The sequence below is a fragment of the Strix aluco genome, chromosome 4 (genome assembly GCF_031877795.1).
Source record: "Strix aluco isolate bStrAlu1 chromosome 4, bStrAlu1.hap1, whole genome shotgun sequence".
Classification (NCBI taxonomy): domain Eukaryota; kingdom Metazoa; phylum Chordata; class Aves; order Strigiformes; family Strigidae; genus Strix; species Strix aluco.
The window spans coordinates 26,482,245-26,503,455 of record NC_133934.1 but is presented as its reverse complement, the minus strand read 5'-3'; the positions used below and the strand labels follow the sequence as shown (position 1 = coordinate 26,503,455).

At 40.1% G+C, this 21,211-nt stretch overlaps 1 protein-coding gene and 1 long non-coding RNA gene across 4 annotated transcripts in view; one reads left to right on the top strand and one right to left on the bottom strand.

Moving 5' to 3' along the window:
* Positions 1-3,367: 3,367 nt before the first annotated feature.
* Positions 3,368-13,373, bottom strand: LOC141922711 (uncharacterized). Of its 2 annotated transcripts, XR_012623058.1 has the most exons (5): positions 13,231-13,325; positions 7,199-7,291; positions 6,387-6,550; positions 5,864-5,980; positions 3,368-5,337 (listed from the first exon to the last, which is right to left on the bottom strand). It is a non-coding gene; the product is annotated as an uncharacterized LOC141922711 (long non-coding RNA). The 2 variants fall into 2 exon arrangements; XR_012623059.1 differs by lacking the exon at positions 7,199-7,291 and having other exon boundaries at positions 13,231-13,373.
* Positions 13,374-13,464: 91 nt separating this feature from the next.
* PDS5A (PDS5 cohesin associated factor A) overlaps positions 13,465-21,211 on the top strand; it is an 86,269-nt gene continuing 78,522 nt past the window's right edge. For both annotated transcript variants that reach the window (XM_074822373.1, XM_074822374.1), the window contains exons 1-2: positions 13,465-13,633; positions 14,456-14,626. In XM_074822373.1, the coding sequence (XP_074678474.1) occupies positions 13,607-13,633; positions 14,456-14,626 (198 nt within the window). In that variant the 5' untranslated portion in view covers positions 13,465-13,606. The remainder of the gene's footprint in view (positions 13,634-14,455; positions 14,627-21,211) is intronic.

Sequence of the window (21,211 nt, the reverse complement as noted above, 5' to 3'; positions counted from 1 at the left end):
ATACACATTTTTTCATTCCAAATAGTACATTTTTACTACACCTATATTAAAATAATGCCTTAATTCCCTTTATACAGGGTTCTATTTCAGCATTATTTTAAATGGGGAAAAAATAGTATTTAGAAGCAGAAAAAAATCTAGATCATGGGGCAATTTTTGCCCCACTGAAGACAAGAGTAAAAATTCTGATGGTCTCAATAGGATCACATTTTTTAGGTGAGCGGGTGACCCTAATTCCAGATTACCACTAATGAATTGAAAAGTTGCTTAACAAATCAGTACTTTGATTCACCTACCCATCAGTAAACTATCAGAGGAGTTTACAAGGTTACTGCTGAACGTTAATAGTTGTAAATTTTCAAATTCTTGTTTAAAGGCATTCTAAAGCAGCATATTACTAGTCTTCATTTGGATGAGATACTCCAGATATATTGCAAAACAGAAATCAAATTTGCTTATTACACCTGATATACTAAACATCGCCAGAACATACAAACTACAAAGATGTTTGGGCTTTCGGAAAGGAGATGCAGAGACATGATGACAATAAATGCTGTAATCCAAGAAGTAAAGAATTATACTTAATTGTACCTTCTCTGCAAGCAAAGAATGAGGTCATGCTTATACAGCTGACAGAAGCCTCAGTGCTACAAGGACCTCCTGAATTTGGAATAAGCTCACACTTCAGTTTCGATTTGTGGTGAATCTGATTCCTGTATTGGATGTTCTCTGCTATGCTATTTTTATCAATCTGATATGTCAAATTTCATGGATATCAAAAATCCATCCTGATCTGTTTAAACTGCAGAAAGGAAAACCAAACAATGCCTAATATGCTTCCTTGGCACATGATAAAAAGTAAAAAGCTGACTTCCATTGTAACTGTCATGTTTTTATCTGTTGAATATCACTGCCTTTATTTTTTAAAACTGCATTGATCCTATCCCACGGCAAATTTAATATCAGAGATCTTAGAGATCTTAGAGATTTGAGTATTTGAGACATGGTCTAAGAACAAGGCTAGCAGTAAAACTGCATATCTGTATTATTTTAAAAAATCAGATTTCATTTATATCACTGAAGTAATTAGATGAAGCTTAACAGAAAAAAAAAATGAATAATGTTTGACATTTCTGTAACTTTTACCATCCCCGAAATGTCTTGTAAAACCAGCCATGGAGGATCCACTTTATACATCAGTTAGCTGAGACCACCTCTCAAACAAAATGCAACAGCTGTTTAACTACACCATGCAATACCACCCAGCAGGTTAACGGATACTACCCAGTTGAAACTGTCGGAACTCTAAGCAGGGTGCTGTTATCTGAACTGGAATTTGACCAGGATGTGAAAGTTTACTTACTGTTTTTTACACAACAATTGTTGTATGCTGATCAAGAAACAGGACGTTTCCAATGAAGAGTATCATTAATGGCCTCTATTCAATGGTAAAGCCAGAGCTGTAAGAACAAAACTGCCCCAGGACAGAAAATCTCCGGGGGGGGGGGTGGGGGGGGTGGGGTGGGGAGGTGTGTCCAATCTGCAAGGTTAACTGCCTTCAGGCAGTTGTTTTTTGGAGTACAGCACTGATTTTGAACTGGACTAAAATTTTCTAGGTTAAGACAGAACTAACTTACTGTGACCAAGTCATGCTGAGATGCAGAATTAAACGCTCAAAACCAAACCATTTATTGAAAAAGTCAATTTGACATTATAAAGAAAAGGAAAAAAATCTATCCATTACTGTTTTCTTTTGACTATGTAATATTATTTCTAGTAAAATTTTGGCTTCTTTTAAGTATTTTCGTATTTTATGGGGTTTATGATGTTAAAGATTATCGGTCCATTTCACTTTACTAAAATACTGGAAAAAAAATCATTAAAACTTTTCAGTGATTCTAAGTAAAACCCAGTACTTTCATTCTACCAGAAGTTTTGGGATGTCTATTGTTTGCTCCGATTCAGAAATTCTCAAATGTTAAAACATTGGACCTTGCTGCAGAACGGAATTTCTAAGTAGATCTAATGTTAAGTACAAGCCTGAATTTTAGGCAAGTTTCAATCATCTGTTAATGTCACTTGAATGAACAAATGCTTTTACCTGTGAAGATAGACTCTTCTCCATTGTCTGTACAATTCATTTACCAGAAGTTAATTGCTTGCCAATCATAAGTGATTTACAAATCCATTTACCTCACCGTGACTGACCTTCGATTAATAAAAGATTAAAACAATATAAAAAGCTGTCTTATTTCTGTCCCCAAAGAGTTTCATAGAGGCCTTATTTCCAAGTACAGATCCTATCTAGACTTGCGTATTTTACAAAATTTTCTGATACCACACAATTCAGTGGCTTAAAAAATCTACGATATATAAGTATCTTGCAGGTATCCTGCTTAGTGTCAATTTTCCTCACTCACCATTTGTTACATAAAAGCTGTCTAGCTACAGCAACCCTTGTGCTTGACCTCTGTCACAAACATCTGTGAATTACTCCAACTGCTTATAAAAATAAATTAGGGAACTTGTTATGGTCTAAACCCACTAGCACTCATTTATGAATTAAATTTCACTAACTAGTTTGTAAACTTGAATAACTTGTATGCTTCATGTCTTAGGCTGAAACAAGAAGCCAAGTAGATGGGGGAAGGGAGCAGAGAGTGATGTGCATTTAAAAACAGCTGTATAGACTACTTTTCTTTTTTTTTAAGGAAATCCTTTGTTCAGTATGTGACTCTTTGTCACATGATAGAACCTAATTATTTAGATATGAAACCGACTCCATGGCTATTTGGTCACTAATGAATGGGGAACAAGGCCTTCTTTTGCTTTCCTGTAAATTCTGACCCTCTTTTGTTTGTTTGTTTGTTTGGTCCCTTTAAAATCCACCTATCACTTCTACTTTTTATTTCACACCCTCTGTCACTGGAAATGGGGCCACATTTTTTCCCAGTGAATAATATCAGCAACAGAAGAAACTCAAATTTAGAAAGCCAGAGACATAAAATGACAGTCACTCCTTGCAACAGGACAGTGTAGTTTCTGATTTATTTGGGGACCAGGTGAAAATTAGTTAGCTGGGACCGGCCAAATTCATGCCAAATCCAAGTCCAGAGAACAAGGGAGTCAGATCTTAAGACAAGCTCCACCTCACCCTGCCCTAGCTCATGACATTCAGATTGGTATCTGTAACTAGATTAAGTTCATACACACAATTCAGGATGGAGCAGAGGTGGTGTAATTTGGATCTGGGCCCATCTGTAATAGACAACTTACTAAAAAAAACCCAAAAACAAAACCCCGAAAACAGTTGATACAGCCAGCATGAAAACATGTTTAAGCTTTCTTCAAATAGATGATCAAACACTGAACTCTTTCAATTACTTTATTCCTCTGTTTACATTCCACAAAACCTGGAAGAAAGAACACATTAACTTAAAAGAACACTGAAATGGGAGTAGTTCATATTTTCTATGTAGTCCTTCAATTTCTGAGCTATGATTTCTTCTTCTGTGCAGTGGTGATGGTTAGGAGAGAACAATGCGTACCTCAAAACCAAGTAAGAATTTTATCTTTACATCAGTGTTTGTTATAAACTTGCCTATTTTCCACATACAAAAAATAAACTATATATACTAAACAGTCCTGAAGAGTAGAAAATTAAAAGGTTAAATACTTAGCAGAACAAATTGCCAATTTCCCCCTCATCCATACACATGTTGGTAATTATTTTTCTCAGCAGCATTATGCAGTTTGTGACTCTGATGACTCTTAAAGGCAAATGTTTTTGGACTCTCCTAATTGTTGCTGGTTATACATCTACTTTTCAAATTCAGCAGTGATCAAAGACACATACAAGCAAATCCCTATGTGGATTACATTTAAACCTATTATTAGGACTGAAATAGAAAACAAACACCACTTCCACAAGTTAAGTTTGTTTCATTTACCTTTCAACACTCTTCACAGACAGGTTCACCCCTTTGGGATGGCAGGCTGCGTCAGTCCCAAGTGCAACTGCAGCCACTGTCACACATATGTTCCTCCCCAGACTCAGCAAGAAGACATTTACATGGCAGCATCAAAACAGCAGGCAGGTCATGTACACAGAAACAAAAGCTCCAATATATTTGATGTAGCTCTCCAGTTGACCCGGATCTCCCCTTCATATGTAAACAGGGGACAAAAGAAATCCACTTTTTAACTCTGAATTTTAACAGTATGTTCTGTTTTTTAAAAATCTTCTTGCAAGTTTGTTCAGCTAGTTTCAGAAAAGATTGGTTTTGTAGCTTCCAAATATGCAAAGCCAAAATCAAACTTGACAGGCGTCTTTATATTAAGTAAATATGAACTGTAGGTGTAACTAATTTTAAGATATATAACAGAACATTTAATGATATTGTTCTCAGAATTTGATTTCTCCAGTTCAGCTTGAATTTGGCAAAACTGTACTTGCTGATCACAAATTATGATATTTAAGATACACTTGCAATTCACTCAAGGCTATTTATTTCATCTTCTATTTCTACATTTTTTGTTTGCTCACGTGAAACTCCCTAATGCTCAGCCAGCTGCAGATTCTCTAGCACATGTGTTCATCTTTGCTCCTCCTATTTCTCCTGTTCCTTCATACCTTTTCTTGTGTTCACATTTCTCATACCCAGCCATGGGCCAAGGGACAAACCTTTTAGAAAGGAGCACAGAGACAAACACCAAAATAAAGGTGTGGTAAGACAGACTATTATTGCAAATTTCTTAAATTCAGGAAAATATAAAGCCCTTGCATTTTTTTATTCATAGATTACTTCAGCATTTGTGTACTTCCTTTAGTGTTCTTACTTGCTATATGAAGCTGCTTCCTTAGGGTATTTAAGGATCTATTGCTAAAGTTTTTCTCTCCTAGAAGTAACATCATTCTGTTCTCTTAGTATATTCAGAATGTGATAGAATCCAATAGACTTGTTGACATATTTTTTAATTTAAATCTTTTTTACTATGAAGCTGTGTGAGAGAACATACTGTTACAGTTTTTGAAGCAAGGATACAAGCCTAAGAGAGTGCATCCAGGCAGTGTCAAGCTAGATGATACTGAAAATGGATGAAAAAACTGGTTCACTCAAGTTTTCTTCATCGTGTGCTGGGTTAGAGGTGGCTGCTGAGCAGATCTTGAAGGAAGTTTAAAAAGTATTGATTAAATATAGATCAGTGGCATTCCATAAGCAAAAACTGAGTACATCTGAAGTAGTGACTTAAATGTTCACATGCTGGCCAAAAGTCTCTGTCTCTCTCTTTAATGGTCTCAAATAAAGGAAGTTTACAATTTTAGCACGCGCTTCCCTGAAAATAAAAATGATTAGGTATAAGTATGCAGTGTCTGGAAGATAAAAAGAACAGTACAGAGTAAGAAAGCAAGTGTTTATGTGCTTGATACAGTGTAGTTACAGTGTATTACACAGAGCACACAGCTGCCTTGCCAAATTCAGATAGGATATAAATAGTGGTATTAAATGTTGGTGAAATTGTAAGTGGATACGTATCAGTCTACTTACAAGTAGTAATCCCTCTGCTGGCATTTAATATCATCACCTTCAGCGATCACTCTACCATCATGGACTTTTTTATATTCCATCATGGAGAATTTTTGGTTAGAAATCTGACTATTGTGAACCAGCTTTTGTATTACTAAGCATTCACGTTTGTCAAGACTACACTCTTCTCATTTCTATATATGCTCTTCCCTTGTCTAGCCTACTTCTGGCTTTGTCTACTCAATACCTGATACTCTGTCCTCTCTTCAGACACTAATTCCTTGTCTGCTTTGTTAAATACCCATTCAAGTACTGACTCAAAGAACCTTAGTTACCTTCTCTGCTGCCACATATCCTGAATTTAGGAAAATCATCCTCCACTGATACTCAGTATTCCCTGCTTCTGGATCACTATGTTGTCAGTGTGCTCCTCTGTCATGCTGGCTGATGACCTGTGTGGATGAAAATATCCAGTGCGTTAACTGAAGTGGAATCGTAAGGATGAAGTGAACAAAGCTGCACAATCCAAAGAAGTAATTTTATTTTGTAAATTCAAATGCAAATTGTTCTTTACAAGGGTTTGAAATTCCAACTTCCACATTCAAGTTCCCAAATGGTGTAGTGGTGTAACATTTTAATTATTATCCCTTGAAGCCATTCACAAAACACATTGACTGAACCATCATTAGTTGCTTTCCTAGCAGCATAAACCTATATGATCAATACATTTCCTGACTTTGTTCAAAGGCAAACTGTAATGATTCTATTGCTCACAGAATCATACCCAAACACTTTGATGCCTCCCTGAGTTTGATAAATGCAACCCCTTTTTAAGCCTCTGAATAGTACACCACATACCTATCCATCATCCTGAAATGACCCCATCATTACAGTACAGCTCTGAGACTGCAGATCCATTCATCAAATATCTTTCTTTGACCATAATGGTAAATTCCAAGTTCATATTCATTTGTAAAGTTTCTTATCATTCTTTTCTTCACTGCGAGCAGCAGACATCGTATCTGTGAAAGAATTAGGAACAGCAGCATCACAAATACAATCGATACATTTCATGAAGGAGCTTAATTAGAATTTGTTAGTACCACACATGTTCTCGTTTTTTAACAGATCATGAGACAGTTCTTATCTAATGGGGGAGAGGGAGAGGCTCTACTCATACTGTCTTCCCTCCAGTAGGTAGCTGCCATGGGCTAATTACCAAACTTTTCCCAGTTTCCTCAGTGGTATTTCCTCTAAGCAGTCCCATACACTCAGAAATTCCCCAAATCTGTCTTGTTATTTGAAAAAATACCAAGCAAACATAAAGAGTCATACACCTTTATTACAGCTATGAGTAACTGCAGATTTCCTTGCAGCCTGGCTGGGGGAAAAAAAAAAAATCTGGGAAGGTTTTTACAGAATGGAAAAGTTAAATTTGAAATGGATGGAATCCTTTTAAGTGACCTTCGACTGATGCCGTAATGCTCTTTGTCACAACTGCTTCTGCTGTGCAGCAAGTATTAGAGAGTCAATAAGAGGCTAATGAAAAATACAGGCTATTTTTGAGTGTGCCATAAATACAATAACTTTACTTAATTAATAAAAATAGAATATAAGCTAACTTCATGCTTAATGGTCTAGCTACAGAGATTGTTCATAAATTCAATTACCTGGGATCAAATTTATCCAATCAGAAACTGTCCAATAGAAACTGGAAAAATCTGAAGAATAGTTGATCCACCCATGGCTTCCCTTACAAAAGCCTGAAAAAAAAACATTTCACCTAAAAAAATAGAAAGATTTGACTGGTGAAATGCTTAATTTTTCACTGTAGCAACTTATGAATGTGAATTCTGTGAAATTATTGATAGTGACAGGAAGAAAATTGAAGCTTTTGAGATGTGGTGCAAGTGAAGACCCTTGCATATCTCCTGGGCAGAAAAGATGATAAATGCTCATATTAAATATATTATTGGAGAAAAGTAGACTTGGCTGTCAGAAATGAATAGGTATAAATGTATGTGCTTTGGACACATCAGGAGTAGAGATGGAAATAACCTTGAGAATGTAATTATGGAGTGAATGGTGACAAGTCATCGTAAAAGAGAGCAGCTAGAAAGGAGGTGGATAGATGGCACGCAGTAGGCTGCTGTGACTTCAGTTTCTGAATGCTCAAAACTAGCAATAGATCAAGGAGGCTTCTAAAAATTCTCCTATGAAATCACCAATATGCAGGTGCCAATAAATTGATTTTGCTTTACTTGCAAGCAAAGGAAACAAGTGCAATTGTTCAGTCAATACAGTATTTTGTAAATTACAAGTGTATTCGCTAGGATACACTTTTTCACAATGGCTTAAATATACTGACAATGATAATTCTTGTCATTTCTGAACATGCCTTGATACCACAAAAGTCTGGTGGCAAGTATAACTGCCCTATTTCCAAGTATGACTCAAAATAAGGACAGTTTCAGACAGCACAGGAGAAAGTTATGCTGTCTGAAACCAGAGCAAAATAATATTTAGATATGGGTAGGGATCAGTTTCAAAGGAGTATATAATCCATACATATTTGGTCCTTCCCTTTATTCAGAACATGAAAAATCAGCAAGTTGTGGAACTCGCTTCTCTTTTCCAAGGAAGCCCTTTGTGCCTCCAGCTGACCATCTTCATGAGATAATACACACAAGTCCTCCTCCACCCTTTCATGGATTTGCTTTGTCAGTGTAGATCATGGAAGACACATGTAAGTCTTCAGGACAAAACACGCTTCTTGGTCTCTTCTTAGATGAGAGTAATTTCACTGCACATACTCTCTGGAATGGGATACCTTTTGGAGCTCTTTCATTATGGCAACCCACATTGTGAAGAAACCCACCTTTGACTCAGGTGAGTGTAACCACTCTTCTCAATTTACAGCAGATGTAAAAAACACCAATTCTTTTATAAAAATAGGTAGTTAAAACAATTAGGTGCTGTTATCAAAGATATGCTACACTACAAAGTTTAATTAGAAACCTCAGAGATATCTCTGAAGATCCAGTGAAGCAAACATATAAAACTATAATTTTAACTGGAGGAGCTGTGTGCAACTGCATGTGTGAGAGAATCAACAGATGGACAAAGAGGAAAGATGACTGGAAACATGGACTAATATCAAAGTCAGAAAGCTAAGAGAGAAAGCTTCTGTGTAAAACTGAGGGCAAAAAATTATTTTCCAGGGTTTGATTTTTACTGAGTTCAGAGAACTGCTGTATTGCAGGAAAAAATGTGTATCATTGAAAAAATAAGTAGGCTTTCATAAGGGGGGGAAGCATTCATGATTAGGAAGAAACCTGCCAGAAAGCAACCTGCTAGATGTCAAAAACTGGCTAAATGCTAGAGTTGAAAACAAGTAATTAAGCTTTTTTTTTTTTTTCCTTCCCCTCTTGACCTATTTGACTGTGACTTAAAAAATTCAATAGTGGAGGACCACACTCCACCACCTGGTTCTGCAAAGCAGAAGCTTTCAAGAGCACAGCTATTATTAGGAAGACAAGTGTTTTCCTAACCCACCAGATAGAATTTCTTACTTGTCTGCCCAGCCGACTGACAGATATGACTTATTCTGCAGTTCATGACACACTGCTGTCTTGATACGACTATTTAGTTCTTGATCATTATTACTACCCTTACTGTACTAACAAAGACCTGAGGACAACCGTTAAGCTGTTCCTGGAAAGATATGCACATAGCTTAATTTAATCAACATGAATTAAGGGATTTTCTGTGCTTAAAGTAATCACTCCATACTCTCTTCTGTTTCACCTGAAAGATGTTTTGTTCTGAAAACCCTGTGCTGCGTTACTTCCCCTACCAGTAAATTCTTCTTTTCTTGGTACTTTACTCTCCTGACGTGATACAGAGAAAGAAGCACCCCACACGACTGTCCCACAAGAGTGTTCAGCACCCTTTATTTCAGTCTGCTTATAAATTACACTTGCAATGGCAGTCTAAAATATATTAATAAACAAATAAACAACAGATTGGAGTAAATACATTCCAATAAAAATAATGGGAGTAGAAGTAAATAAATTCCAACATAAATTTGTCCAGGTAGGCACTCAATAAAATCTGGATAAAGACGAAAGGATTGGGTCTTATTATTAGACAGAGCCATCCATTAGAACCCAAGGGATCATGTGAACCTGGCTACAGCTGTACAAGAAGCAGAGTCCAAGTCAGATCTCAGCTGTCTGCTGAAATTAGAAGGGTGAAGGTCAAACAAGCAAAGGCAACAAACCAGACACTAGCAGCCGTAATCATATCTGCGAGCAGATTTCAGGACTATTCAGATTAAGAGTACACAGGTCAGATTATCTGAAGCTTTTATGTTTGCACATTCTGAAAATACCATGCATATATTCACACTAATTGGCAGCTAAGTGTTCATTCATACCTCCCTTAATTGGGTGTGATATCAGAACCACAGGCTTTGTTTTAGCCCTTTAGAATTTCAAATGGTGCAGAAGTATGAATCCCTGCAGCTTGTCCTCAGAGAAATGATGGGCCATTGCCTAATCATCCCATGTTTACAGAATTGCACCTACTCCTCTCTCAACCACTCTGCTAATCGGGATTTGTCTAAGACTCATTCAAGACACCATATATCTGACTAACAGCATCTAAATTAATGGCTATCCTAGGAGCACTCTGACAGTTTTACACTAGTATGCTGGCAAAATACTCCTGCTCAGTGGACCTACGGTATGTCAGCAAGGTTGTGTTGATACCAGAACCTACAGTCAGACAGCAAATTATTCCAGGAGCGGAACAGTGTACCAGTAGCAACTGCACCTGCATTTAATAGCTAAGGACTCCAACAACATTGACACTGAAGGGTGGTCAGAATTCTCATACTGCTGACTAACCGTTACCTGTGAAAGCAGAAATCCAGTGTGAACTTCTAGATGTTCAGCTTCCTACTGAAGTATTTCAGGACTTTTTCTATGTTGTATTACGGATATGAAATCCTGAAAATTAAAAATCTTTGAACATTACTCCACAATAATTGCTAACTTCACTATCTAAAGTCTGCAAGAAGATAGAGATCTTGGTCCACAACCAAGAATACTCCAGTGTAGGGCTTCACAACCAACTTGCTCAAGATGAAGTAAAATTTTAATTAAATGAGCAAACTTTGCCTGGCACTTTCAAATGAAATCTTTGAACTACTACATCTAACTACATGTTAGTTACAGTTGTACACATGCCTTAGAATGCAAGAGTTTATCTTATTCTTCAGTGGAAAATAAAAGTGACTAGAAGTGCATACTAGAGGCTCTGCACTGTGTTTGTCCTTGGACTAAAAACAAGTTGTGGGAACACAGCCCTCTACCTTTTCATTCTTATTCCTACTTCATGACCTGTTGTATAAATATTTCTAGGTAAAGATGGTGTAGCTTCATGAAAAAGTTGTAATCACGAGATTACAAGAAAACATTATGACATTGTAGGTCATATTAATGATACACATAAAATACTGCTTTTCAGTAATAAGAAAATAATACTTGAAAATAAACATCAAAACCCAGGAAGTTCTGAGACTTAGTTGAAATTTCTAGAATATAACACCCGTAATACTACTGTTATGCCCAAAGAGAAGCCTGCCTAACATCTTCCTAGCTTTATGCTTTGGTAATAAAAAAACCTCAGCAAAGGTCACTTTAAATTTGTTTCTTGCATCATTTTTACTAACTTGCATTCTTTTTCTATTTAAGACAGCCCATATAGGTTTTTGATACATACTTTCTTTTTTTTAGTTACAGAATAATCTTCTAGGATTTGTTTCTGATTTATTGTATTAATACAAGTATATTAAAAATAAGGAATCTACACCAAATTAATTGTTTGTATTAGTCATTTGATTTGGGAAGCAAAGTACCTAATGTAATAAACATAAGGGTAGAAAAAACAGATTTGTTAAAGGTATAATACTTCTGACAGTACATATTATTTTATTGACAACAAGTAAGAGTTGATAGCTAGTCTGAGTACTTCAGTTCTAAGGCAAATCTAAATGGCCACTGAAGTTTGGATTAGGAAAAAGATTAAATGCTTGGTGTTGGCTTTGTTTATTAAATCAGTACAACCTTGTTAAAACTGAATCATGTATCCCACTCTTAAGGTCACCTGTCTGTTGTGAATGCCCCAATCCACCGATCCTTAAGTCTGGAGAGAATCATTTTATCTAAACCTGGACTCACAGCCAGATTTAAATGCCTTGTCTGGCAGCACCCTTCTAGATTTCTAAATCAGTGTGTGAGATCTCCTAAGTGCTCCTGGCAACTCTCAGTCATTTTCACTATAACACTTCTGAGCTGGTTTCACAGAAGCTATGGGCATTCAAGGCTTTAACTCCCCTAAGACAACAGTGCAGGGAGACAAGGAACACAGGAGTAGGAGAGCAGTTTCCTATTCACATGCTGTTACACCAGAAGTACCTGAGAGCTCCTCAGTCTTTATGTTTTCCTTCCACACCTTGCACATCTGGATTTTGGCATACTTCACCATAATCCTGCTTACTTATTCCCTTCCCATCCCCTTGCCCTCCTGCATCTCTCCTGTGTGACTGGTAGGCCACACCAGCACCTCTGCTGTGCCCAGCAAGGCCCCTGTCACACACACGCAGCCCCTGTGGAGAAACCCATCCTTCCACGCAGACTGGTCCCAGCCGCCCGCCTTTGATCTGCTCTACAGAAAATTCATTAGAGATTTTCAAAACTGAGATGAATGATAATTTTAGCTGGTTCAGGTAACCAAGAATAGTCAGCTGAAGACCCTAAATTAGTCTTAATCAATTAGAAGTCATCTTTCAGTTGCCACGCACCTTCTCTGCACAGGGCAGGCATCTGGAAAACACCTTCTAGCCACCCATACTTCAGACATGCAGGGCACATAATGCAGATTCAAAACAGGCAGATATATCCCACTTTGCTACTGACTTTCCAGACATACCCCATCTCTTGGAAATATGAAAGAATATTAAATTATAAAGACATTTTGCATGGAAGGATTTCCTGCGTTGGCTGGCAAGGGCTCCTTCGGTCTGTGTGTTCAAGTTTCTCCTGAAGATTTATAACTAAATTAATGCTGGAGAAACTCATTTGCCAACAACGAGGAAGAAGAATTTGGACGTCAATGCGTGGATGCTGCTCTTGCCGCCCGCCTGCCCGGAGAAGGGCTATTTGCTCCTACCCGCCACAGCACTCTCCGTGCCACCCCACGCACCGTTGTCCCCTGTTTTCTTATGTCTCACGCCCGCTCAGGCCTCACGACCGTCACCGGCTGCCCGAGGGACCGGCCAGAAAAGCCCGCGCGGCCATGAGCGGCCCAGCTCCGTGAGGAAGCACTAACATGCCTCTCCCCCTCCCGCACACGGCGCTGCCGCCCTGCAGCCGGCAACCCGCGGCCCCCTCCCCGGCAACCCCGGCAGCCGGCCCCACGCCGCCCAGGCCTCGGCCTCGGAGCCGGCCGCTGCCCCCCCGCCGCCCAGGAGGAGAGCCCCACGGGGTCGGGGCTCGGCTGGAGAGGGGCCCTCAGGGCCGCGGCCCGGCCGCTCCGGCGGTTTTGGCGCCAAGGGGGAGGCAGCGCTGCGGCGGCCGTGCCCGGTACTGCCCGCCGCCGCCGCCCTGCGCGGGGCTCGGCGGGGTAGGAGACTTACTGGCCGGCCTCGCCCCTGCCCCGCGGCTGGGGCTGGGGGATCCTGGCTGGGCGGCGCTGCGGGCCCGGCCCCAGGCCCGAGGGCGGGCGGGCAGGGGGAGGGGGGCGGCGCGGAGCCTCCTCCCGGGCTGTCCTTCCCCGGCCGGACGGAGAGCGGCACTGTGTCCCCGCGGCGCACGCTCCGCCGGAGCCTCCCCCTCTCCCCAGCCGCCGCCGCCGCCGCTGCCGCCACCGAGCAGCCTCCCCCTCCCCCCACCCCTCCCCGAGCAGGAGCCGCCGCCGCACCGCGGAGCAGGGAGGCGGCGGGAGCAGCCAGGGCAGCGGCCGGCGGGGGTGGCGGCGGAGCGGCGAGGACCACCCGGCACGGAGGCTACTCAATGCTGCACCTTCCGGAGCTGCATGAGGTAAAGGCGGCTCCGGGTCCCGCTTCCCTCCGTCCCCGCTGCCCCCCTCCCCGTCGCCCGCGGCCGGCGGGGGCGTGTGCGCGGAGCCGGGGGGTGGGGGGGGCTCTTTGTGGGCCCGGCCGGGTGCGGGGCGGCGGGGCGAGGAGGGGCTGCGGGGCGAGGGGCTGAGGGGGCATGAAGTTGCGGGAACAAATGGAAAGTGGAGAGTGGCCTGGCCCCCTCCCCGGGGGGGCTCCCGCCGCCGCGGGGGGGCCGGGCGGGGGGCTCGGCGCCGGGTTGGGGGGCCGGCGGGGGTGTTTTGTTTGTGCTCGCCGCCGCCTCCCTCCCTCCCTCCCTCCCTCTCCCTCTCCTGTTGGTTTCTCTGCCTCCTGATAGTTTTGAGGCCTAACTGTTTAGGCCTCGTCTCCCGGCTCCGGGGCCGGTGTGCCGGCTCCGAGCCCCCGCCGGGGCCGGGAATTGCGCCCCCCGGCCCCTCCCTGGGGCCGTAACGAGCCCGCGGCCCCGGGGCATCCTTCGATCGAGCCCGAAATTTCATTGTAAAATCGTCGGCTCCGAACTAACAGTGTTGGGCTGGAGCAGCCCCGCAATGAAAGGAGGCGCCGGAGGGGAATGGAGGGGCCGGAGTTGCGGGGAGCGGCGGCGGCGGCGGGCCGGGCCGCGCTTCAGCGCCGCCCGGGGCGGGGGGATGCGGCGGGGGCGGCGGCGGGGGGCGCAGCCGGCGGGGTGCTAACCGGGGCCTTCTGCGAATTGAGGGTGAGAAATGGAAAAAGAGGGTTAGAAAGTCGTTTCCATTCTGCTGAACTTTTGTTTTCTGACCGATAGAGGCCGGTAGAGGACTGTGGAGAAGGAAAGTTTATAACCAGCAGCACCAGGATGGACTTCCCTGCTACCCAGCCAAAACCTGCTGCCGACGGTAAAATCATTTACTATCCTCCTGGAGTGAAGGAGATTACGGACAAAATTACCAACGATGAGGTGGTTAAACGGTTAAAGGTGAGCGATCCTGACCACTACCCCCCTCCCTGCAACTTTTGCTTCCTAAGGTAAACGTTTCATCACTGGAAAGGAGAACTGCTGGAGTTCCCTTGTCATTGTTGAAATATCTCCTTGCCTGCGGACCTTTACGGGAATACCACTTCCTTGCTTTTCCTTAAAAGAGGAGTCATTTTTGTAATTTGTGAGTGTACTCTCAGAGTTCTGTCTGAGCCAGAATTGATATATTAAGCTGCTAATTTGTATGTGAAACACATCCACAGTTTTGGGGAGAGGTCTGAAGTGAAATCATAAGTAATAATTACAGGATATGTTACTGAAAATTTTTGGTGGTAAGGTAGAAGGTTTCTGTTGGTTCCAGCACTTTGAGCAAGCATAGTTGAGCGGGGAAAACAAGTAGATCTAGTTAAGGGTGTTCTGGACTGAAAAGATAGAACAGTTTAGAAACAGCAAAGATGAATTTCTGGAGTTTGTAGATGGAACTTTGAAATTGTTTCATATGTAAAACCTGCCTCAGATTTTGCAATTTGATATAATACTTATAGTTTCTTTCCTATTCAGTGTAACTGGTGCTTGGCAAAGTTTCTAAATTTTCATAAGCAAAAAGGACTGTTAGAAAAGTATCTTCTCTGTTTGCTTGACAGTATTCTGGGGGACTGTGAGGCTTATCTCTGTTTTTTATTTTTTTAATCCCTTTTTCCACTGGAAACATTAAACCATTAATTAAAAACATTTCTTCACTCTATGCTGAAAATAAAGAATAAAGTTGAGCATTGATCAAATATTGGCACAGCTCGTTTGTTAAAGCCATGGTCTTTGGACCAGTAAATTGTCATAACCTGGGATTTGGTCCTGTGCCCAGGGTGGGGATGTAGTAATAATTTTTTGGAGATCAGAAATGTTCTCTCACCTGATGATCTGCTTCCCGTCACAACAGTGACCCCACAAATATTGAAAAATAAAAATCATGGTCTTGGCTAGTCAGTACATTGAAAAATCTCTTAACCTGTAAATGTGAAGGCTTTGCGCTTTGCTTTCAGAGTGGTGAGGCATGTGTCAGTTGTTTCTTTGAAAATGAGTATTGTTGTCCAATTACAATTTTGAAAATTATTGACTGGAAAAGTCCAGCCTAGTATTTTCAAAACTCCAGTGGAATATTGCCAGTTACAGGAGAAAATCTGGGAGTTTTGATTGTTTGGATGGAGACTTTGGATTGAAGTCTGTGTGAAATGGGGAGAAGTGTGGTTTTGAGGTGCTTGTTGAAATGGGTATTTTATTTTGTCTGAGTTGTAAAACTTGGAGTGGTGAGCTGTGCCACTTCTAGATAATAGGAATAATAGAAGTCATGTGTGTGTTGGACATAATTTCCAGGCTAAGAGGAGATTTTTTTTTTTTCCTGTCATTTTTTTATGAACGACTGTTAAGGTATTCAGGTTACCTCGAGACTGTAGACTAAATGGGAACAAATACTTTGCTAGTGGATCTACCATCACTGAAACAACAAAGGAAGATTTTTCTTATTTCATTGGTACTGCTTAATCTGAGTTTGAGGAATTTTTTTTGTCAGATATTGGCTTTACTAAAGCATCAAGAAAATCAGAAGTACTGTACACTTTAGAACAAGTATATAGTCTTTGTTTATGAAATACATGCTTATTTATATCAAATTGATTTATAAAAACATTCATTTTGGCATGTGGAATATTGTGATGATGCAGTGCTTGAGATGGAAATGCTTGAAAAAGTTTTGTTCAGTTAAAAGATAATTTTCCACAACTTTAAATAGAACTTAATGATAAAAGCCAGCTTTAGCAGAGTGTACAAATTCAGGCATGAATCAGTCCTCGAAACTAGATTTTTTTGATGCCTTGGCTATGCATGATCTAAAGATGCTCAGTGTATCTCTTATAGAAGACGTGTGTGTAACTTGGTGTTTTGGCCACCAGGCTTTGGGTCAGTTCCTGCAAACGTTTGTTCTTTTAGCTTATTGAAGTCATGGTCAACTTAATTGGTTACAAATTTGTGTCCTTATTAGCAACTTTTCTGATATCACATCTGTATTTATGTGTCCAGACCTCTTCTCGTAATGAAGGCTTTTCTTATTATTGGAACTTGAGACGTTCTGGGCACCTGTCCCAGAGTGCCTGAGCAGCAGCTTTTGTGCCAAAGACTTTTAAAAAGAATGTTTTTCTATGCTTTCCCTCCTTCTGCTTGGGGTTGTGGGTAATAAAATGTAGGCCAGATTCTTTTACAGTGTTTTGATATATCTGCATGATAACATTAGCACTGAAAATTGAAGTGTTGAGAATTTTGAAATCAACACGTACCTTCTGAGTGATGTAGAAAGGAGAAGCCTCTGGATTGCATATGTATGATGAATGAAACACCAGTTCAGGTGCTTGGTGGAGTCAAGTGTGGTTCCTGGTGTGTTAGATTACAATGATGGGTTGGTGCCTTCTTGGAGTGGGACAGTATGCGATGTATAATTTCAGCTATTGAAGAAGTGATTTTAACTGTGGTGTGCTATGGCTGGGGACAAGTGTCTATTTAATAGATCCAATTAAGTTTAACCAAACAAGGCAGGTAGGATGTAGCAGAGAGTTGAGGCTTACTGTACTTTGACTACAAAATGGTTTGGTTGTGTGTTTTTGTTTTGGTTTTTTTTTTTTAAGGCTAATGTTCCTCTTTACAGTTCATCTGTTCAAGTTATATAGTGATTGGTTTCAGGGCTGTAAGTCAGATGCTTGTCAGTTTAGTAAGGCTTGTGGGGAGAGGTAATAACTTTTATTTAAACAAATGATAGAAACGGGAAACAATAAACAATTCTAAGGCACCCAAGTAGTCCTCCTTCAGTTCCAAAATCGACCCAGCAACTAAATACAAGTTGAAAACAATTGTACTAGCAATATTGTATTTCTTCCCGTAAGATCGTTGAAGGTTGAAAAGTTTCAGAAACTCAGCATCTGCTTTGATGCAAAGCTTCTCTATGACTATTGAAATTTTTTCAAAATTGATTCTATTTTACTGCTTTTTCAAACTCTAGACTGGTATATTGTTGTCAGTAAACTATTAATCTCGGATATAACTTTCTTTGGTCGCAAGAGAATATATTGGTGTTATTTATGTAAAATCTTGTAATCATTATGAATAAGATTAATAGTAGTGTACTTAATTGTCAGATATACTAAAAATAGCCCCACCAATGCAAAATGCATATTGACTTTCTCAGAGACTGACTTAAGCAGCCTTTGTAGGTAAAGCTAGAACTGCCACTGAAAGAAGTGGCTCGCTCTGCTGCTTGTCCCAGCCTCTGTTCTGTACGTCTCTACAAGCATTTTGTTTTGCCTCGTGCCAAAATGGATGGGTGAACAGATCTGGGTTAAAAGTTAGGAGGAAAAAAAACCCCAAACCTGTATTAGTTTTAGCCTGAGTCATTTTCTTGCCTGATTTATTGTGAGAGCTCACAAATACTTGTGCTGGTATAGGGGAAAAAGCAACTTCTTTCTGTGGTAGTCCTGCCTTAGAGTGTTAAAGGAACTTCAGAGTTGATCTGAACGTGAAAGTTTGGAAATATTATCTTTTGAGATAGAGATGGGGACTTCTGCATTGTTTCTGCAAAACTATCTCACCCGCCAGATCTTTTTCTTAAGTAAAAAAAAAAAAAAAAAAAAAATGCATAATGATGTGTTCAGAGACAGCTTTGTATCGACAACTGTACAGTTTGGTGAAGTGTACGGCAAGTGTGTAGAAAAAAGAAAACATTTATAGTGGAGTGTTTTCTTTTACCTTTGGATATCAGTCTAAGCAATGCTAATTCATAAAATCTATAAAAAGCACATTTAATCAGACACTGCAGATACAAAAGTACACACCCCCCACCCCACAAAAAAAGGAAGTATCTGAAACCTTCCAAAGGAAAAGGAGTGATAAATTTGTTTCAGCATAGAGATTTTTAACAAAGGTTTAAGGCCTTTGTTTCACAAAACCTGGTTTTGTGAAACTAAGAGTTCTTAAAGTTAGAATTCATTGAGGGTGATGTAGTTTTTCTTTGTCATAGTTGGGGTTAATATTCTGTTTTCTGGGTTTTTTTGTTTTGGGGAGTGACTTTTCCTTTTGTTTTTAATCAGTCCAGTAGTCTTGTTGCTTTTCCCATGGTGACAGTCTGTCAAGACGCTTTCTGTGAAAGTTTCTTCTGATTTACACACACACGCACACCCTTTCACCCTCTCCCCAATTCTCCGTCTGCCACCTCACCCCAAGGCCTAGCTTGCGATCATCTGGAGAAGTTAGCACTCCTAGTGTGCCTTGGAGTCTTCCTTATCTTGTCCCTTGGCATTTCTTAGTTATCTGATATGTATTTGTGCCAGAGTGAACACTCCCTCTCCTTCTTCCCATTGTCTTTCTGCATGTTCCTCTGATGATGAAATGTTGGGCTTTTTGTAGTTGGGACTGTTGTGTCTTTATATTTGGAAGATTATCCTCATATCACTAGAAATAGTTAATGTTAATAATTTATCATATTATGCACAGGTGTTTTTTAGGCATCTGTTACATAATGTTAAAATTGAGAAAGGTTGCTTGTTTGCTACTTAAATGTTTTGAAGTAAGCTAGAGGTATGCGAGAGGGAAAAAAAAGCTGGGTCTTTACTCACCCTGATATTTCTGCATAAGTTAATGACCACTCTGAGATTGTGTAGTTAGATGGACCTCTGATCTGACTTGGCTGTGCTTAGGTAGTTATTTTGAATGAAACAAAAATACAAATTAGAGTATCATCTGGGAGAAGAAAATCTATTTTCTATTATGGCATACACTAGAATTTGGTATGTTTTGGGGGAAAAGGTATACGTATTAACTGTGTTGGATTGTATCAGTTAAACACTATTTGCTGGCAAGACTTAGATGACATGGGTATTTTCATGGCTTAGACCTCTGACTTGCATGTACTTACATGCTTATATTTAAGAATTATAAGTAGTTTTGTGGAGGTTGTATAGCCAGGTTACAGAAATGATTGGTGGTTAATTATTCTAAAAATTTTTAAACTTCCATTAGTTGTATGTAACTGCAGACTGCAGTTTGCAATGGTTTTGAGCTATTGCTGGCCACATAAGCCTAAAGCGAAATTTCTAATTTGATTTTGCTCATAGTTTAATCTTTTTAATTAGTTTGACTCTTGTAACAATCAAGTTTTTCATTAACTAGGACAAGCCACTAGTCAGAGGAGAAGAAATCTTGTTCTGATTATTTTTTTTTTTTCCAACGGAATATTAGCTGTTTGCTTTGTAAATGTCCCAATTTTATCAGTCCTTAGAGAAATAGACCGTGTAGGCTCACCCAGATGTTACTGAATTTCAAGTTGATTGATGATGAAACCCTTTGGTTTTGTATCTGATAATTTTCTTTTGTTACACGTGCATCATTAATTAATGGCAATTTCACACGTACAATATTATTCTAATGGTTTCCTGGCAACAATATGATAAATATATCGTGAAAGAAAAGAAGCCCCAATTTGAAAGGGGGGAAAAAACAGAGGTTGCTGAATTAGGAACGATAGCTTCTGATGACTGACCACCAAAATGAACAGACTAGTTCTGAAGTCCTTGTGCCCTCATTTATTCTATTATAAACCTCAAAGAATTACTAATTTTCTTCTTGTGCTAAGGCTTTTTTGTGAGGTGAGGACATGATGTTAACCGCAGTTTTAAAAGATGGGGAACTGAAGAGCTACTGAAAGGGAAAAAAACCAAACCCAAACACAAGACAGACAAGTTGGCTTAATATGCTTGATTTGCCATTTCTAAAATGTGTCTTCTGAAGTGACTGTGCATTCTGTTGCACTTTACATGTTCGGACCACAAGTTCCTTTGATTTCAGTTACATTTCTGAGCGCCCAGCGCTTCTGTAAACCAACCCTCATTGTCTCTGCTTAAGAACCCAGAAAATGATGAACATTTTCTGTGAAAACTTTGTTACAGGCTGTTTAACAAGCATCATATAGAAACTTTGTAATAGGTGGGAGGAGATCATGCAAGTCTTCAGACTTAACTGTTTTAAAACATGGCATAGAATATTCCTTTCCTGCAATATTTTCTTTCAGTTGTAGTCTTCCAGATTCAATAAATAAGAAAGATGGCCTTTGGGCAATACGCTTCTCTACCAAATAGCCTTGATTAACTCCGGAGCCAGTCCTTTCCGTGGACTGAACCAAGTAATGGCTTCAAGTTTTTGGGTGGGTTTTTTTAAGGAAAAAAAAAAAAAAGATATGTAATCACTTACCAAATACTGTAATATTAGGATTGAGGAGGCTGACTAGAGGTTTGAGAAGTACAGGATTGTTTACCTTGGAAGAGATGAATAAGAGTTGTTGTGATAAAAGCATACAAAATAACAAATGACAAGTAGTAAAAGAGGAATTTCTGGTTTTGCCCCCCTTTCCTGAAGAAAGAGCATTAATTGAAATTGAAATTTAAAAAATTGTTGGTTAAATATTTTTTAGGGTCATATTGGAAGGTTGCAGCAGAGCTGAACTGATGTAGTCTTTAGTATAAGTGACATGCTTTAATCATATAAATTAGGTGG